At 40.5% G+C, this 18,322-nt stretch overlaps 1 protein-coding gene across 49 annotated transcripts in view; it reads right to left on the reverse strand.

The window, feature by feature from the left end:
* Positions 1-18,322, reverse strand: part of MADD (MAP kinase activating death domain) — a 78,870-nt gene that overhangs the window by 28,935 nt on the left and 31,613 nt on the right. For 24 of the 49 annotated variants that reach the window (XM_033148100.1, XM_033148467.1, XM_033148478.1 and 21 more), the window contains 10 exons: positions 17,857-17,960; positions 16,088-16,281; positions 14,618-14,898; positions 13,754-13,893; positions 8,961-9,062; positions 6,620-6,679; positions 6,074-6,176; positions 5,016-5,202; positions 3,232-3,382; positions 1,624-1,830 (listed from right to left, as the gene is read on the reverse strand). In XM_033148100.1, the coding sequence (XP_033003991.1) occupies positions 1,624-1,830; positions 3,232-3,382; positions 5,016-5,202; positions 6,074-6,176; positions 6,620-6,679; positions 8,961-9,062; positions 13,754-13,893; positions 14,618-14,898; positions 16,088-16,281; positions 17,857-17,960 (1,529 nt within the window). Of the gene's footprint in view, positions 1-1,623; positions 1,831-3,231; positions 3,383-5,015; positions 5,203-6,073; positions 6,177-6,619; positions 6,680-8,026; positions 8,066-8,960; positions 9,063-13,753; positions 13,894-14,617; positions 14,899-16,087; positions 16,282-17,856; positions 17,961-18,322 lie in introns of all 49 variants that reach the window. The other 25 variants (XM_033148407.1, XM_033148337.1, XM_033148459.1 and 22 more) reach the window with 3 other exon arrangements.

Consider the following 18,322-nt stretch of genomic DNA (forward strand, 5'->3'; position numbering starts at 1 on the left):
GAAAGACAGAAAAAATGTCAGATGCTGATCAGAGGCGGAAATGGAAAATAAAAATAAAAAATAAGCCACCCAATCCTGCACTACCAAAGCAGAAATTAATGATAACTGGCATGTGAATAATTAATCACATCTTCAGTCAGATCAGATTAGAGACTTCCAACGCCTTCATTCACAAGATTTCAAAATTAATACCTATATATAATTAACTGGCTGAGTAGAACAGCTAAGTGAGACTCACCTACCTGATCTCATTTGCCTTCACATAAATGACAGATTAAAAAGAGACAGTGTCAGGTTCTTTATGTCCAACATTTAAAGTTTCTTATCATTGGGTTACACAAAGAATACAGTATGTAATTTATGTATCACTGCGCCCCAAACCACCAAATATATTCTCAATTCAAAGTGTAATAAGGGATAAGAAAAACTATTTCTATAAACACTAAAAAACTATGTAAAAAAAAACAATTAGTTTGGGTCTGAATATGCCTGTAATAACAACTGGGCTTCTTCTAGCTTTACGTATGTTAACTATGTCAGACTCCAAATCATTTTCATCAGGGCAAAAAGAATAGCAAAAAATCAGGGAGGGAATCTAAAAAAGAAATACACACCATTCTGTTCAAATGATACCCTAAATTTTCATCCCTGTGGCAGAAAACTTCAGATAATTCCAGGTGCCGGCCCAATGGGCCAGTGGCAGAATCATAATAAGCTTAATGGAAATTCAAGTACTATTACTGCAATTCATTTTCCCTCCCCAAATAGGAAGGAAGAAGCTGGGAATGCTACAAAGTAAGAAGTAAACTCAGCTCTTACAAGAGCAGAGAAAGATAAGCAGTAGTGCAGAAAGTTTCTTTTTACTGTTCTGCTATGGAAACAGGGCATGGGAAAGCACAGATAGAAATGGGAGAGGAAACAGGCTCAGAACACTTTAGAGAGATTCAGGATTTGTCTGCAGTAGGAGAAAGACAGCTAATTATAATTTATCCAGAAAACCTAATCAATTTCCCCATGCTTTATTTGATGGAACAACACCAAATAAATCAACAGCGATAAGCACATTCAAACTGAAAATGAGATTTCTGGAGGCTCCCTCCATTCCCTGGTGCTATTATTTATTAATGGTATACAAACCATGGCTGCCCTTCTTTCCCCATCCATCACAATTCTGCTTGCTCCCTATGCACATTGGTACAGAAGGCTACTGTATCCATTAAAGGGAATTCATCTCAAATATTTTCCTTTCGGTGGTAATTTGTTTTTGTGGCAACTAGTCCCTGGTGCACACACTCCCAAGAAACTGTTTCCATTACAGACCAGACTATTCTGCCTGTAAGCCTATGTGAACAATGATTAAAGTTCCCTATGCCAGCATCATATGGCTATCTCCATTAGCCTAGTCATAAAATTCCTAAAAGCATAGAAACACAAGAAATGCTTAGCAAATATTTCTCCAAGCTGTGAGAAGAGCATATATGAATAAGTCTTTGCAGTCTGAGTGAGAGTGAAGCACATTATTGCAGCAATGATAAGGCAAATGTTTCAATGGTAAAGATGCAATCAGATTCTAATGCAGTGCACAGTTACTTTCCTGCATTCCATATACACATAAATACACACCAATAGAAGCTACAAAATTTTCCTCCTTTAGACTCCTTGTGTCAAACTCCCTTGGCCCTTTCCCTGCAGGGCTTGGGGCCCTTGGCATGAGCTGGGGTACTGGCAGTTGCACCTTGGGTTTCGGTTCAACCCTCGTGGCTAACATAGGGTCCTTGCCAACCGGAGTGATTGCTCCATCTGTTGGGCTTCGTTTTCTTTTTTCTGGCTCTTTAAAAGAAAGGAGGAGAGAGAAATCAGCAGCCAAAAAAGAAAAAAGCTTCTGCCAACCTAGCAGTTCGAAAACATACCAGTGCAAGTAGATAAATAGGTACCGCTGCTGTGGGAAGGTAACGGCGTTTCCATGCGCTCTGGTTTCCAACACAGTGTTCCATTGTGCCAGAAGCAGTTTAGTCATGCTAGCCACATGACCCAGAAAGCTGTCTGTGGACAAATGCCAACTCCCACAGCCTGAAGTGAGATGAGCACCGCACCCCATAGTTGCCTTTGACTGGACTTAACTGTCCAGGGGTCCTTTATATTTACCTTACTAATAATTATTAATAATTCCAGCTCTCCGTCTTTCTAGTTGTCATGGGAAGTTTCAAAACGTAAAGAAAAACCAATTGTGCTGGGGCACAACATGGATACTAGATTTAGATGATACTGCAGACTGATCTTTGCAACCCTCTCACCTCCAACACTCCACCAACAGGATGTACTCTTTTAAATTTCTTGACCTCCAGTAAAATTTGAATAGGTGCCGGAAGCTCCCTGTATATAATGTTTCCTCCACACACCCCCCCCATCATAAGCTTGGTGGGGCAAGATGCTGGGTAACAGGAGTGGGGAATGGCTGAACTACCAGCATGGCACAGTGGTGATGGGAGCTGTAGTTCTCATCAAGCACAGCTCTGTATGCAAAATGAAAGTATATTATACACTAAATTTCTCAATGCAAAGCATAATATAACACGATATAATACAGACTCAAAGAATATATGTATCAAATCAATCTTGGAGATATATATGCAATCTTACAAATTACTATTCAATGTTTCTGAGTTCAAGAGTTCAACTGTAATGTACTAAAAGGAGCTGTAGTTCAGCAATATCTGGAGGGCCAATGGTTCTCCACATCTGATATTTATATACATACCATGGCCCTTATATATAACTGTATCATCCCCACCGTGCTTAATAAATAAATAGCAATAAATAAGTGCTACTGGGGCATGTGCCTTTTCCTTAAGCAGCTAAATATTTGCACTTTTTCTCACGGCTGAACTGCTGAAATGAAATTAATTCAGACAAACATTTGGGTGTGCCAATGAAAACAAAGTAACTGCATTCTGTACTGGAGTTGACTGAAAATACATTAATCATTTTCTCCATGAAACTATTTGTACTATTTGTACTTATAGAATTATAGATGCAATTCAAAATACTTATTCCAATATATTTCCTTTACATAGTTCAGTAATTACTCAAAACCTAAAGCTGTGATAAAATAAATGTGATTATTGGTTGTGCCAGAAAGTCAGACTAGCTCAGCTCTACAACAAGTAGGGCATTTCACAGATTGACATTCATTTATTTTATATAATTCATTAGTTTATCCTATTCTCTTACCTTTGTTATAGTAGTGAGTATGAGCTATTTCCAGCAGACCAAAGACACTTGCCATCCCCCCAAGTCCAGCATTTGCATATGACTGCTCAAGGCTTGACACAGTACATTTCAGCAAATCCAACATCCCTTTATAAACCTTGCGGTTGATCTCCTACAATGGAAACATTCATAAGGGTGAGGATGCGTCATTTATTAGGAACCTGTTTCAGCTCATTAACTTCCACTAAAGTAAGCCATAATTCCCTTGCATTCTAATTAATTTTCTGTAGTTTAACGACGCCTCCTTCAGCTTAGGACCATAGGAAGCTGCTTTGTACCAAGTCAAGCCAATAGTTCCTCTAGCTTAGTATTCTCTATGCAACTCACCAATGTTTCAGACACCACACCTCAAGATACCAGAGACTGAACCTGGGACCTTTTGCATACAAACATGTGCTCTACTACAGAGCTACTTCTGTACCTAAAAGAGAATTTATCTTTATAGAATTACCTCTGTTAACTAACTCTGCACAAATGCCCTTTCAAGTAGGGGGAAGGTTCTGACAGCACTTAGCAAACTGTTTGTGAAGCCTCCCTAGAAAACCATTACTCATTCTCACTCAATCCCACTGATCTCAGTAGCTTTCATCCTGTTTTTAATTTGCCTTTTTCAGTAAGTTACTTCAGTGTAATCAGTTCTAGGTCTTCTTGGTTTCCCTCAACCCTCCACAGCAGATCTAGGGGTCACATAGGTGAATGGGGAGAAGAGAGAAAAGGGAAGTTCCATTACACAGCCGAAAGTACTTGTGCTAGTAGAACTGTTTGGTTGGATACCCTTCTGATTGTTAGGATCCTTTCTAATCCAGTTTCTGACCTGGTATTTGGAACAAAATGGCCTTGGTCACTTGGTAGATGATCTGTACCAAAAGATGGGCAGGAGGCATCTGACCCTGTTGATTCTCCTAGATCTCCTCAGCAGCTTTTAGTATTGTCAGCCATTGCACCCATCTGGCCACTGAGATAGATAGAGTTGGAAGGCACAGCTCTGTAGTGGTTCTGGTCTCCCTCACCACCACCACCACCCCACCTCTCAAGGGTCCCAGAAGGTCTACTACTCAGCCCCATGACTTTTGGCTTATGGAGTGCTTCAATGGCCCATCTTGTCCTCCATGCTGCTTAACATGTCTGGTTGAAGTCATCCTGAGCTTTTGGCTTGGGTATCATCCCTATCCAGATGACACTACGCTCTACCTCGCCTGCATTTGCTGATCCCAATGAGGCAATATACCCACTCCCATTAAGGGAGATGAGAATGATATCACCCTGATCTTTCATCGACTGCCCTGATTATCAGTTGGTTTCCAGGCTCAATTCTCTGCCTTGCTCTAAAGCCCTATATGGTATGGTAACAAGATAGTTTCAGAATCACTTCTTCCCATGTGAACCCAGGAACTCTGCTGCACTTCAAAGGCCCTCTCCACGTTCCCTTCCCATCCTTTGTATGGACATGAGAGAAATAGGTTTCTCTATTGTGACACCTAGATTTAGAAACAGCTTGCCTAGGAGGGTGCACCTTTTCCATTGCAGCATGCTTTCCTTTTGGGAGGTGACGAAGGTATGTTTATTCTAGACACCATTCGTCTAACTTGGCCTTTGTTATTCTAAGTATTGGCCTTTGTTATTCTAAGTTTTTTAACTTATTGTTGCTTTGTAATCTATGATTTATTAGGAATGGTTTTACTGTGAGCACTGCAGCAGAAAGACAAAATAGAACCATTTAAAAGAAAGAGGAACAGAGAACTGACCACATCCTGGACAACATCCTGCCGTGCATCTTCCTCTGATTGGATGGTGCGATTAAGCTTGCTTAATACAAAGACACGGAGCTGCTCACTCTCCAGGAGACGGCGGACTCTCTTCATGTGAAACCAACCAACTCCTTGTCCATCTAGGACATTGTGCACCACCTCTTTCAAGAACTGCTGGTTCTCACTATATTATATGGATACACAAGCGATAGGGGGCATAACCCTCCAGGACACTTCCATAGGTATATTACACTTTACAATAGGAGGATATTGACACAACATAAATCTATCTGTATTTAGCCATGCTGACTTCAACTCTAACCATAATATGCTAGGTATCCTTGATGCAATCTGCATTGGATCCTGCTATATATCTCTATACTGACTCAAGTGGAGCAGCTGAAATAACTAGGCTGGGGTAAGAATTGTGGCTATCACACTTCCCCAGCCCTTTCTGTCATGTGTAGCACCATGCAGAAAGGAAGACATGGGGCTGGGCAAAGCAGAAACAGCCTGTAACTATCATTTTGTGTCAAAGTTTCCTGATGGCCATCTAAACTAGATTCTTGTAACCTAGCATCACACTGTTGATGTGTTCCATTTGTTATGAATTACAATCCCTATACTTTTCTCAGTAATATGTCTAACCATAAATACCCTCCTTTTATTTCTGCATTTGGGCTGTTTCTTCTTTGTGCAAAAAGAAGTCATTTTATGAAAGTGGGTTTCCTAGTCTCTCCTCACCATATTGTCCCTCCTACCCTCCTTAAAAGCACCTTTCAAGAGTCACAAGATATACTGGAATAGGGTTGGGTGTGGTGCAGATCTACTGGGACAGAAACAGCCAAAACTAAGTGGAGGCAACTTGCATGAGCTGATCAATTGTGTAATCCATTACAGTAAGATTCAAAGATAAAGTGTAGGTCACCTTCTTTAAGTTTTCTTTTTAGAAGCATCACCAGATCTTCTTATATTCAGAGCAGACATACTGCCTAGGGCATGCCACATAAAGCTCATTTTGCATTGTACAGCAACTCTTAAGCAGACGCTTTTACCTGGAATTACTGCTTCGTCCCTGTGGTGAAGGAGACTCCCTTTTCACTGTTGGGCTGTGCTTTATAACAGAAGACTTTTGATCCACAAGTGCTCGTCTATTTCCTGAATAAGAGAGGAAGCAGAACAACAAAACAGTTACTGAAAAGGATGCCCAAGTCCAAGAACAGTACCAATGAGACACACAAAAGTCAGCTAACACTTAATTAAATGGACATACAAAGAAACTTGGAAAAGCAGCAGCATATTTTGTATTATTGCATCATACATCGGCAGAAAACAGTAATGGGAATGAGACAGAGACAAAAGAGAAGATGGTAACAAGAGCAGAAGGTGAAAGGCAGGAGTTTGGCTGCTCTGCATGCATTTCTGCCACAAGAACCATCTTCTGATTAGGCACCATATGGAAAAGCAATGTGTTATGGGAGTGTGACTAGTAGAAATCACATGATACTGGCTTCCAGTGGAAAAATTGCCCAAAAGACAGGCACAAGAATGCTTGCTGGGAGTTGGTACGTCATGCACAGTTCATAATGCAAGGAACCCACCTTCATTGCTTACTGGCCCAGCTTCAGTAATAATCTCCATTATAGTATTTAGCCCAAATACTGGGACACAAAATAAACAATTAGTAGTGCACTGCAAAATCACCACCATTTTTATATTTGATTAGTTACTTGATTAATCCCCTCTCTTTCAAAAACAGCCCTAGATTAATGTTGGGGAACATCTATACTGGGGTGGTCCAGATAACAGCTTCCCCCATGGCTAAATAGGAATAAACTAAAAGTGGAAGGAAAACTTAAGGAAGAGGTATTAACTAGCCAGTGTAGCAGGGGAGGTTTACTACATTCCCTGTTCTATTAGCCCACCTGTAATGGTTCTTGATTTGGTCCTTGGATCTGTAATAATAGCACTGGGATTAGCACTGCCCCTTTATGCCTTGTGAGCATTAGCTGTGCTCATTCAGTATGATAGAGAGACTCAAAACAATTATCTCTGTAGAAGCACATTTTGAAACAAATTTCCCAACCCTAATGGCTTCCAAACACAAAATCACAAGCTCTCATTTCTAGTGTAGATGTGTCCTAACCTGATTTAAGGTCACTTGAAGGCTCAAAGGTTACTCTGAACCCCATTCAATTCAGAAATAATGCTTCTCTCTATTTTAGGAATTAATAATGCCATCTTTTATTTCATAGGAACTGCAAAAAATAAAGCTTATCTCTCTTCAGAACTTGAAGGTAAATAAAACAAAACATTAATGAATAGTTGAAAAGGGTAATGAAACAATGGCAATGAATGAAATGAAAAAATATCATCTACCCATCTTGTATCTCAAAGAATTTGAACATTATGAAAATTAATATTTACCTGGCATACACAAATCATTAAATTGTAGAGTTGGAATGGTCCCCCAAGGGTCATCTCGTCCAAATATCTACTACCATGCCATCCCCACCACCCAACTAGTATGATACCTGTCTGGTCAGTCAGGTTATAATTTTTTCTTTATATATGAAACTGACTAAAGTACTGACAATTTTATCCTATAGAAAATTAGAGATGCCACATGGAACAAGAGTCATCAAGAAATGACAATAAACTGCAGAAGATGAGACACAAAGCATGAAAAGACATGGAAAAACCCATCACTGTTTTCTTCCAATGTGTGTTATCAATAACAGGTTTAGCTAACAGAAGATCTCTGCACAAACAAATATAGGAATATGACCAAATGGAAATATCCCCAGAGACCATGCAGAGTCTTCACCAAACTACTCACAGTCCTTCTGCGTTGGTTTCTGGTTTTTCTACACACACACACACACACACACACACACACCCCTAAGAAAATGTTACTCTTATCCAAAGCAAAGTCCAATGCAGCAACACAAAACTAACTTTTGGCCTTTATTACTAAAAGGTCAAAGGTCAGCAAATATCATACCAACCTTCATCCACATCCCTTCCCACTTCCAGATTAAAGTAATCTTTACCGATGAAAATGGAGAGGGGGAAGAAATAAATAAAATCAACTTATTAAAAACAACTTATTAAAAATAAAGCATTCTTCCAGCTGAGCAACCAAAAAAATTCAATGCAAAATCAAACAATGGTAAATTACAGATTATCTTTCCTTTAACAACAGCAATGACTAAAACCAACTGTACTACAGATAACCTGGAGTAATTTCTACAGATTCTACTCCATATTTTTCAAGATTTAAGAAGTCTACCTTAGCTAAGTCCTATTGCTCCAAATGAACGGCTTTCAATAACTTTCCTCTTAAGGTAAGTTTTAGCTATAGGAAATATCTAAAGGGACAATTTAAACGTGATAGCCTTTTCCATGAAAGTGTTTCACGTAACTGGTGAAAAGTTGAAAAGATCCTTGCCAGGTTGGTCTCCCTGTATCTGGGCTGACAGTGTCCATGTGCCAGGAGAGCCAACAGCAGTGATACGCAGCTGTATACATCTGGGGCAACACACACACACTAAGGATATGCTTGCCACATGGACAGTTGCCAGGGAAAAACCTTTTCAGCAGCCTCCATGTGGGGTCTGTGAAATTAAATCAATCCAGAGGATTGAGACTTTGCATTCACTTTATGCAAAATCTCTTTCCACCAAAGTGCATTTCATACAGCCGGTGCATTAAAATAAAGACAGACCAAAAATAATACTCCCTTCCATACAAAAAAGTGTAATTAATAGTCACTTGAAGAATTCTGTTTCAAGAAATCTGAAGCATCGCCCAAAATGAATTCCTACTTCTAGAATGCCTTGTTTCCCAAAATTATTTTTTTTAAGGGTTGGGTGTAATTCTGTGACTGCTTGGCAATCAAAGGGATTCTGAGAGCAGTAAAAGGCAAGGAAAAGTTATTACCTTTCAGGCTAGGAAATGGAGTGTTTTTGTCTCTCCCAGCTTTGGTTGGAAGGGCTAAATTGGACAGACTAAAGCTTGTGCTGTGGTTCTTGTATAGGCTACCTATAACAAAAATAAAATAAATCAAGTGATCTAATCATCCCCTTATCTCATTCAGAAACTTACTGTGCAGTTTACATCTGAATAGCCTTCTGAACTCTGGGATAAAGTAGACATGACCTTAAATGCAGCATAAAGGTTTTTAAACATGCAGGTAGCATCAGCTGGTGGGCACTAATGGGGAATTCCCCCCAACCCAAGAAATTCCAGTTTCAGAAGAGGGATTTCATCGGGACCACAGTAGAAAAGATAGGCCTGCTGGGCTGCCCTTCATGGCCCCTTCAGCACTTACTGGGCCCTTCCCAGTGCCTGTCATCACTTGGGTCTTCCAATGGCATTGCTACTGCAGAAGCCGGTACTGTCATCCTCCTTGCGCTTTTCCATGGGCATATTCATAGTGGAAGCAGCCCTGTAACAGGCCACAGGTTGGGCAGCTACTTGGCTTCCAGGTCACTATGTACTATTGGCTATAAAGTAAGCTTTCAAGTGAAGGTCAGGGGAAGTTTCTAGTAGCCTCCTCCTTCCTCTTATGTATGGCACCACTTACCAGGTAAGCCCACAAACACCCAGAGGGAAGGGCTGGGACAGCCTGCCAGCCTCCCCTCCCCTTGTGAAAACAACAACAACAACAACAACAACAACAACAACAACAACAACAACAACAACAACAACATTTATACCCCACCCATCTGGCTGGGTTTCCCCAGCCACTCTGGGCGGCTCCCAAGAGAATATTAAAAACACAATAAAACATCAAACATTAAAAACTTCCCTAAAGAGTGCTGCCTTTAGGTGTCTTCTAAAAGTCAGAAAGTTGTTTATTTCCTTGGCATCTGATGGAAGGGCGTTCCTCAGGGCAGGCACCACCACTTTGCAAGTGCTCAAGGTGAAGGCTGTGGCCACAGAAGCACCACCACCAGGTGGACAAAGGATGGCAGGTACAGGGGTGGAACCTGGGCATGAGTCCCAGTGAGCTCTGCTGGGACATGTGGGTCCCAGCAAATGACAGGTCTGAGGAGGAGGAAGGAGGTTTGATCCCTAAAATTAGCAGCCCCCATCACCTGATACCATTTCAATTTCAAAGACCTGCATGTTACCACATTTAGCATCATGTGTAGTTTTGCCCTCGACAGCAGGCTCTTTCTCTCTCTATGAGAAATGGAATAGTTCCTTACTTCTGCTACGACTCATGAAGATATTTTTGAAATGAGACAAGGGGAGGAGGAGGCAGAATAAACACGTTACTTGTTTATCCTGTTCCTCTACTTCTCCATTTGGTTTATTCAATGAATTGAATGTATTTAATTCAAAATCTTGACATTCCATCATTTACATTCCACTATCTCATTCTTAAAATCTGCAAGGCAGTTAACATTCAAATCATTTAAAACATCAAATCGACACAGCAGATAAAATTCAGCTTTAAAAAAGACTGGGAACTAACACAATGGTTAGGCAGGATCAAGAGCATGTGAGACCACAGACTAGCTGGAACAAAAATTGTTTTAGCTGATGTATAAATGTCAATAGGGAGGCAGCCACTCAGATCACCCCAGCCTGAGTGCTATTGTGGAAAAAATGACATTACTGGTAACCAGAGTAGCTCATTCAAGTTTATTGGCCCAAGGCTTTATGTAACCAGCTCTGGGCCCTGAAACAGACCAGAAGCCAGTTAAATTGATAAAGTAAGAGCTCATCCAGACTTCCTTTGTGCCATATTTCTAGGCAGAGGTTTGCACTTCAAGGCACTGTGTCCAAGCACTCTTTTTTTTTTTTTAACCCCAGCCTTTTCCCTGTGAAAACCCACTCTTTATCGTTGAACTGGAGCAAACGGCAAATCGGAATTGCCATTTGTTCAAATTCAGCATTAAAGAGTGGGCTTTCCTGGTGAAAGCTCTGGAGAAAAGAAAAGTGCTCAGACATGAAGCTTTAAAGCATGCACCTGTGATTAGAAAGGTAAGTGTGGATGAGCCCTCACTCTCCCCCAAAATCTGAGTCATGCCTAAATTTTGGTTGCTGGTTTTTGCACTAGTTGTAGCTTCTGTACACTTTTCCCAGGCAATCCACTTAAGGCACATTATAATAGTTCAAACTTGATGTAACCAGTGCTTTCACAACTTCGGCTATTATCTGCCTTCTCCAGGAACAGGTACAACTGGTGCACTAACTGATTGTTCAAAGGGAGCAGGACCCCACACAAAACACAGGTGAACCACTATTTTTGAGACAGCCGTACTATTGAACAGGAGAATTAGTAGCCCTATGACAATGTTGCTCATCTGACGTGATTGGAAACAAATGAGGGAAGACCTGAGCTAGCTCTCTCCCTTCCACTGCATTCTCATCTCCTCCCCCCCCCCCCATTGTTGGTGTTCTGGAGGGCAAATATCTGCAAGCAGGGAACTTTTAAGTGCATGGAGATCTAACACAAATACAGTAGGCTGCACACTGCAGTTGTTTGCCATACAAGGAAAGCAGTGGGGCTGTGCAAAGTTAACTAGCACATCCCAGCTACAGTGATTCCTCTATTGCATGAGAACACCACCTGAAGAGGGTTTATGCCCTATCTGAATTAATTTCAAAAAGGAGCAAGCAACACAAACCTTGTAGAAAAAAGCACTACATGACTTGTTGCTAGTTTCTGTCAACCTCACTCACCCCAGTTGGAGAAAGCCCATGGAACACGTCACACCAGAAGATCTAAATGCCCAAAGCTGATTCCAAAGCTACACAGGGCTTAACTTTTCAGATGTCATGAGATGAGTGTAGGGCTTCTGCTCAATTCCATGACACTGTCCTGTGGAATCCAGCAAAGTTCCATTTCCACCCACCCCCTTGCTCTTTAATGTCTACAGGTATATGGAAACCAGTGGAACAACTCATCCTGGAATTTAGGGCTCAGTGCAATCAATGTGCTTAAGACACTCAGCTCACTCACTCTCTATTCCATCTGAATCAGGAGAGGTTGTGCAGGACTGGTGCCTAGGGGCAGTGATGGACTCAGTGAGAGCCAATAATCTGAAGATGAATCATTACAAGGTGGTAGTGCTATAGGTAGGTGGTCCAAGTCCAGGAATTAGGGAGACTCCCCATGAAGGAACAGGCACATAGCATGTATGTTCTTGATTCAAACCTGCCACTGGAGATACAGGTGGCCTCAATGATCAACTATGACTGGTTAACCATATACAGATGCTGTTTGACCAGAATAGCCTGAAATCAATAACCCATCCACTAATAACCTCACAAATGTAGGGTAGGGATAAGGGAGCAATTTGATTCAATTCACACTTAAAGCTGCAAGTATCAAATTTGCACTTTTCAAAACAATATGGGAAACAGTCTTCCCTCAAAATTTGTGCTTATCTGAATTTTGTGATGCAGTTCTCCAACCAACATTTACAAAAATGCATGTATTAGGGGGGAAATTGCATAGAAATGACTATTAGTGAAAATAACACACAAAATGCATATTATTAGGATAATTTGCTTGCAGAAATGTGAACATCAATCAAAAGTACATACAAATATGTGTTTATGAGAAGAAATTCACAATAAAATCATGAAACATTTTCACAAGGCTTTTTTTCTTAATTTATTGCAAATGGCTGCAGAAATGTGGAGAAGTAAAGAGAAGATTGGTAAAATGAACAACTGAGAGAACCAAAATTGACAGATTCTTCCATACCTAACCTGGGGTTACCCTTGAAGACAGCCCAGAAGCAGCAGCAACTGAAGAATGTGACAGCAAGGCTGTTAAATAGGGCAAGTAGATGGGATCATTTTAAAGCAATCATCAGAGCTCTGCACTGACTGCCTGTGAGCTACTAGGGCAAATTCTAGGTGTTTGTACTGACGTAATAAAGCCCCAAATAGCTTGAGGCCAAAGCAAATTGAAAAGCACCTCCCTCATAGGGCCATCTCGGTGGCAGATCCACAACTGTCAAACTCCCTTCCCATAGAATTTGTGTTGTTCCCCACATAGCTACTATTTAGACAATAATAAAACATATTTTGCCACTTGGTCATTTTGGCAATAAATTGGTTCTGAGATTGAACAGTACTGTTATCTTGCTGCTTTGTTATACTATTTTTAATTATCCACTGTATTTTTTATGTTGTTCACCACCCTGCGCTCCTTTAGAAGGAAGGGCAATATGTAAATGAAAATCATCATCTTCTTCACACTTGTTCCTACTATAGCCTTTGCATATGGTTTATTATACCTGCAAACCTCAGCAATTGTGAAACCGGAAGCAAAATGTAAATATTAAGGGTCACAGAGGACATAGCATACTATTAGTACTGAGTAAGCGACTATTAGTACTGATTAGTACACTTCATTCATTCAATTTGGCACCAAGCACACCAACGTTGCTCTCTGGGCTACCCAGGCTAATTTTTAGTTCCCAATTCCAAGGTCTGCTCCCTAGTGCCAACATTTAACCAAACCCAGTCTCTATTCTTCTCTACTAAGCCAAGACTCCTGTTGCTTCCCTTTCCTTCTGCTTTTGCAAAAGATGCAAGCAGTAGATGAATGCCATGTATTAAGCAATAGCCAATGACTTTCACAGGGTTGGTGCCTTTGGGTCAAATACTTTATTTCCATTAAGTATTCTTCTTTCTGTGGGTCTCTTCCCCACTTTCTTCCCACCTGCTGTTCAAGTTTGCAAATAAGAAACAATTATACATACTGGCAAAGGACATAATGCCCCCAAAACCTTCACTGCTGTTGTTGGATACTGTAGAATTTGGGGAACTGGCATGGGAATCCGATTCCGCATCAGACTCGTTGCCTAGCTTTAAGCTGTTGGGGCGCAGAGGCTGCAGAGGCCTTTAAAAGAAAAGACAATGGTGTTACATTTTTGGCATCATTCTGTATCCTGTAACTAAAAAGATTGTTGGGACCCATCTCATATCAATAACACAAACATCTGATTTAGCTGTGGTGTGAGTTTGGCAGTTGCCATGTCAACTGATGCCTATTTTAGAATAGAGCAAGTATGAAAACAAATGCAACAGAGAAGTAATCTTCTGCAGATTCCAAGTACCAGCCATCAACCAGAACAGTAAACATCTTGGAATACTTCCAAGAGAATAATTACAGGCCTCTTCCCCAAGTAATTGGATGTCCCACTCAATACAGGGACTCATCAAAGTGCTGTGATCCCAAGCTGCTACATATGTAGTTGTGAATACTGGAACTATGTGGCCAAATCATATGGCTTTTCCCTCCAAGTTGTCATTGTCTATCGCAGCTGGCTGTCACATGGGGAAAACCCACATAGATCCTTCCTTCATGTGTTCCCCCAAGTGGTGCAGGACTGCACCAGAGAAAAGAAGCTTCCTTGATACTGTGGATCCTGAAATGCTGGTGTGTTTAATATATATTCCTCTAGGTCCGAGGGAATACGATAAAGACCTAAGAAAATCATTAGAAGATATCTGAACTGCAAGGGGATTTCCTGAGGATAATGCATGGTACTAAGCACAAAGTAACAAGATTAGTAAAATTCCAGTGTGGCCCTCATGGAGTCCTGAATTTAGTGATATCTCACCGATTGCCATTGAGGTTCTGATTGAACTTTGGTGTATAGCTTTCTTCCTGTTCATCCTCTTCTTCCTCTGCTGGGAACCCATACTGTGGTTCAAAGTATGGGTTATCATACTCTCTTTTCTTCACCATTCCATCCACGGAACTCAAACTGTTTGCTGGATTCTCACTATCACGACGTTCAACACTCATTTTGGGAAAGCTTGGTTGTAAAGGCAAACTGGGAAGGTGATTTGAAAATCCAGCTACCATCTTCTCCTCCATCTCTGCTGAATCAGCAGACTCCTTTGTAAAACAAACAAAAATCCAATTTGTCTACAGATACATATCCACATATGGTGTCAGGCCCAAGAGGGCCCTAAGATTCTGAAGGCCAATTGTTACCTTTATTTCTAACATTGCCTATACTAAATGAGCTTACATCATCTCTCCGCAATTTTGTCTCCCATGTCTAACATTTCATAATTTATTTGCCGCATTAGACCAGCTGTTTTCTATACTGTATAATAAGCTGTATTAATATTAAATGTTCATCCATTTTCTAACACTTCTTAAATTGTCTCAAATATTTACACTCATGATTTCAGCACTGTACTAGCTCATTACTACCTCTAAATAAACATGGCTGCTCACTTGAAATATTTCGTCCTAGGTACAGTGTTGCTCACAGGGCCTCCATACAGATCTATGTACCTGTATAATACTTATTTCACATAAAATCCAATAATTATATATCATAATCAGTCTACTTCCCCGCTCTCAGATTTTAATTTTTTTAAGCATTCTTATTGGCTTGGAGAATATGAATATGTGAGCACCTCTCTTTTATTAGGGAGGCATGAACCATATGACCGCTGTTCACCATAGTTTTATATCAAATACATAATTGTGACATATCTCAGATACATAATAGTGACATAAATTCACTGTCATCTACTTTTTCTCTAGTAACATTGGCCATGTTTTCACATCACAGTAAGTCATAAACCATGGCTTCCCATACATGAGCCAATCATGCCCAGTTTGCTTCTCCCCACAAGAGCTAGGGAGGGGGGGGAAAGCACAATCCTTGGCTTAGTGTTATGGATCATAGTTTGTTTCCTCCATGCACTAGCAGGGAAAACAAAAGAGCCCATTCATTGTAAACTAATAACCATGGTTTACTGTGATGTGCATATCAGACCAATAAATATTAAGAAAACAAAATGACAAGAGTTTTTAAATTATTTATTCTCCATGTTTCTTCCAAAAAGAAGTCCAAAGTAGCTAAGAAATCCTTTCCATCCCGAAGCTTCAAGGAGCTTTATGTCTCAGGCTGATAATAAATGGTTCATGAGGGGGGGGGGGAATGTCCCAAACAAATCCAGCCTTTGATTAAGACCAAAGTAGTGAAACTCCAATCATATTCAGAGTCCTTCCTATCATTCCTGCATCTCTTGCCTCCCTTACTTAAACAATAAGCCCCATTACACACATGATTCACCCCATGGATGACAGTGCTGGGGCTGCTGCTGGCTGTAGTGCTTGAACTTGACCGAGGCTGATTGTTGTCTTGGGAGTTTTCACTATCAGGGGCTTGTTCATCCATATCACCCGAGTACTCCTGGAAGTCATCAAATTCCACTTCACTTGCATCACCCAGAGCTGCATGAGTTAGAGGATCCACATCTGGAAATAGATATTATACACAAAGTTCATAGGGTCAACAAAAATCACAAAGGCCCAGTCTGCATGTAACACTAAGGCAAACTATGGCTTAGCATGTGCTGCTCCCTGATCCTGCTGCTGCCATGCTGCCTAGGCTAAGTGATGGTACGGCTTAACATTACGTCTGAACCCAGGCTCATGGTTTGTCTCCTTCAGACAAACCTTGAACAGTAGACACAATACCAAACCTTAGTTACAGGTTGTGGTTTGTCTGGAGCAAGAAAAGCCATGGCCCCAGATAAGGCACAACTCTATGCCAAACCATGACTTAGCCTACAAAGCAAGGTGGCAGTAGGACCAGTGGTGGGGAGCAGCTGGGAACTTTCACATTTGCTAATTTGCCATTTGAAAACTGGATCAAAATCTAACTCTAAACAGCAAAATATGCAAGCTATTCAAAATGTAGCTTTATAATTTTTTACTATAGGGGTAGCTAACTATTTTTTGCCTGCAGGCAGCATTCACCCTTGTCCAACTCTGTAGGGGCCATATGCCAGTGGTGAAAGCAACCAGATGTGGATGTGGCCACCTACACTCTCATACACAAGCCCTCCTTGCTTATCATATGATTGATCTGATGAGTGTGAAGGGAGCTATTTGCATCCACATTAGGGCAGCGGCCACAGGGCATCCCAGCACTATATTCTACTTTTTTGCCACCCTTGCAAAAAACTACAGGGGTCTGAGTTGGGGGGGCGGGAAATGCTCAAGGACCACGTCATCATGTGCCTGGGTCAGGAATTAACCACTCCAGCTTTACAATGTAAAAATAAAGGGAAGTAGTGTCCAAGTCCATTTACTTGATGACAAAATATGACATTTACAATATAAGTAACTGACCAGAAACCTCAATAAAACAAAAGTTGTTTCTCCAGTATGGCTTTTTAAAAAAAAAAAAAAAAATTATTTCTATACTGCCCTTCACACCGCCAGTCACAAAGCTGTTTACAATATAGAAACACAAAAACACATAACATAGTAACAAACGAAAACAATACCACCACCACCCCACTGTTTAAAAGGCCATAGATTGTAAAATTAGCCAAAAGCCTGGGAGAAGATGGATGTTTTTGCCTGGTGCCTAAAGATATGTAATGAAGATGCCTGGCAAGCCTCCTTGAAGAGAGCATAGCAAAAGCAGAGAGCCACCACAAAAAAGCCCATTCTAGTTGCAAATGACATTCTAGTCACAACGCTGCAATAAACTGACTGTAATAAATTGACTGAAATTCTAGTCGCAACTGAAGATCCCTGGCCAGGTAAGAAAATGTAAATTTAACCAAAAAAGCAGCCTTTTTACCTATACTGTATTGAAAACTCTCTTCTACAGTCTTCAAGAGTGATATGATTATAGTAAACAGTTAAACTTTTGGCTAGGTGGCACAAAATGTGAAAAGTAAATATACCTGTTTACCTAAACACAACATATCTTCCCAAGTCATTCACAATTATCTGGTTCTTTCTCTCTCAAAGCAATTACATCAGACCAAAGCATGCACGTAGAGCTAATTAAATTATTAACTCAAAGTTACTCACTTGGAGTGTCACCGTTGATGTCACACTTCATCATTTCACTAACAAAATCACCAAGGGATGAATATGAAGAGCTGGAGTCATCAAAATCCACACTGTCACTGCCACTATTTTAAGGGGGGAAGGGTGAGAAACAATTAGAAGTGGCAAAAAAGGAAAGAAATATATATAGCAAGAGAGAATGAGAACAGACCAGCAATAGAAAGAGAAGCGACTAAATGGAATATTTTACACTACAATGCTATGGTGGAATAGGTTTTGTTAAATGAACAGCTTCTCTTAAGTAGTAGATCATCATATATACTGTATAGCTCTGTGTTTGGAAATATAATTTTTAAAAAGAAAGGGGACAATTGATTTTTACTCTACCAGAAGCATTTTTAATGGGTGCAGAAGATGGAAGGTTAATAAGGAGGTGTTACGAGTAAGAATACTGCAGCAACAGAGACTGGTGCCTATACTTTATCTT

Source organism: Lacerta agilis, chromosome 1 (assembly GCF_009819535.1).
Source record: "Lacerta agilis isolate rLacAgi1 chromosome 1, rLacAgi1.pri, whole genome shotgun sequence".
Classification (NCBI taxonomy): Eukaryota; Metazoa; Chordata; class Lepidosauria; order Squamata; family Lacertidae; genus Lacerta; species Lacerta agilis.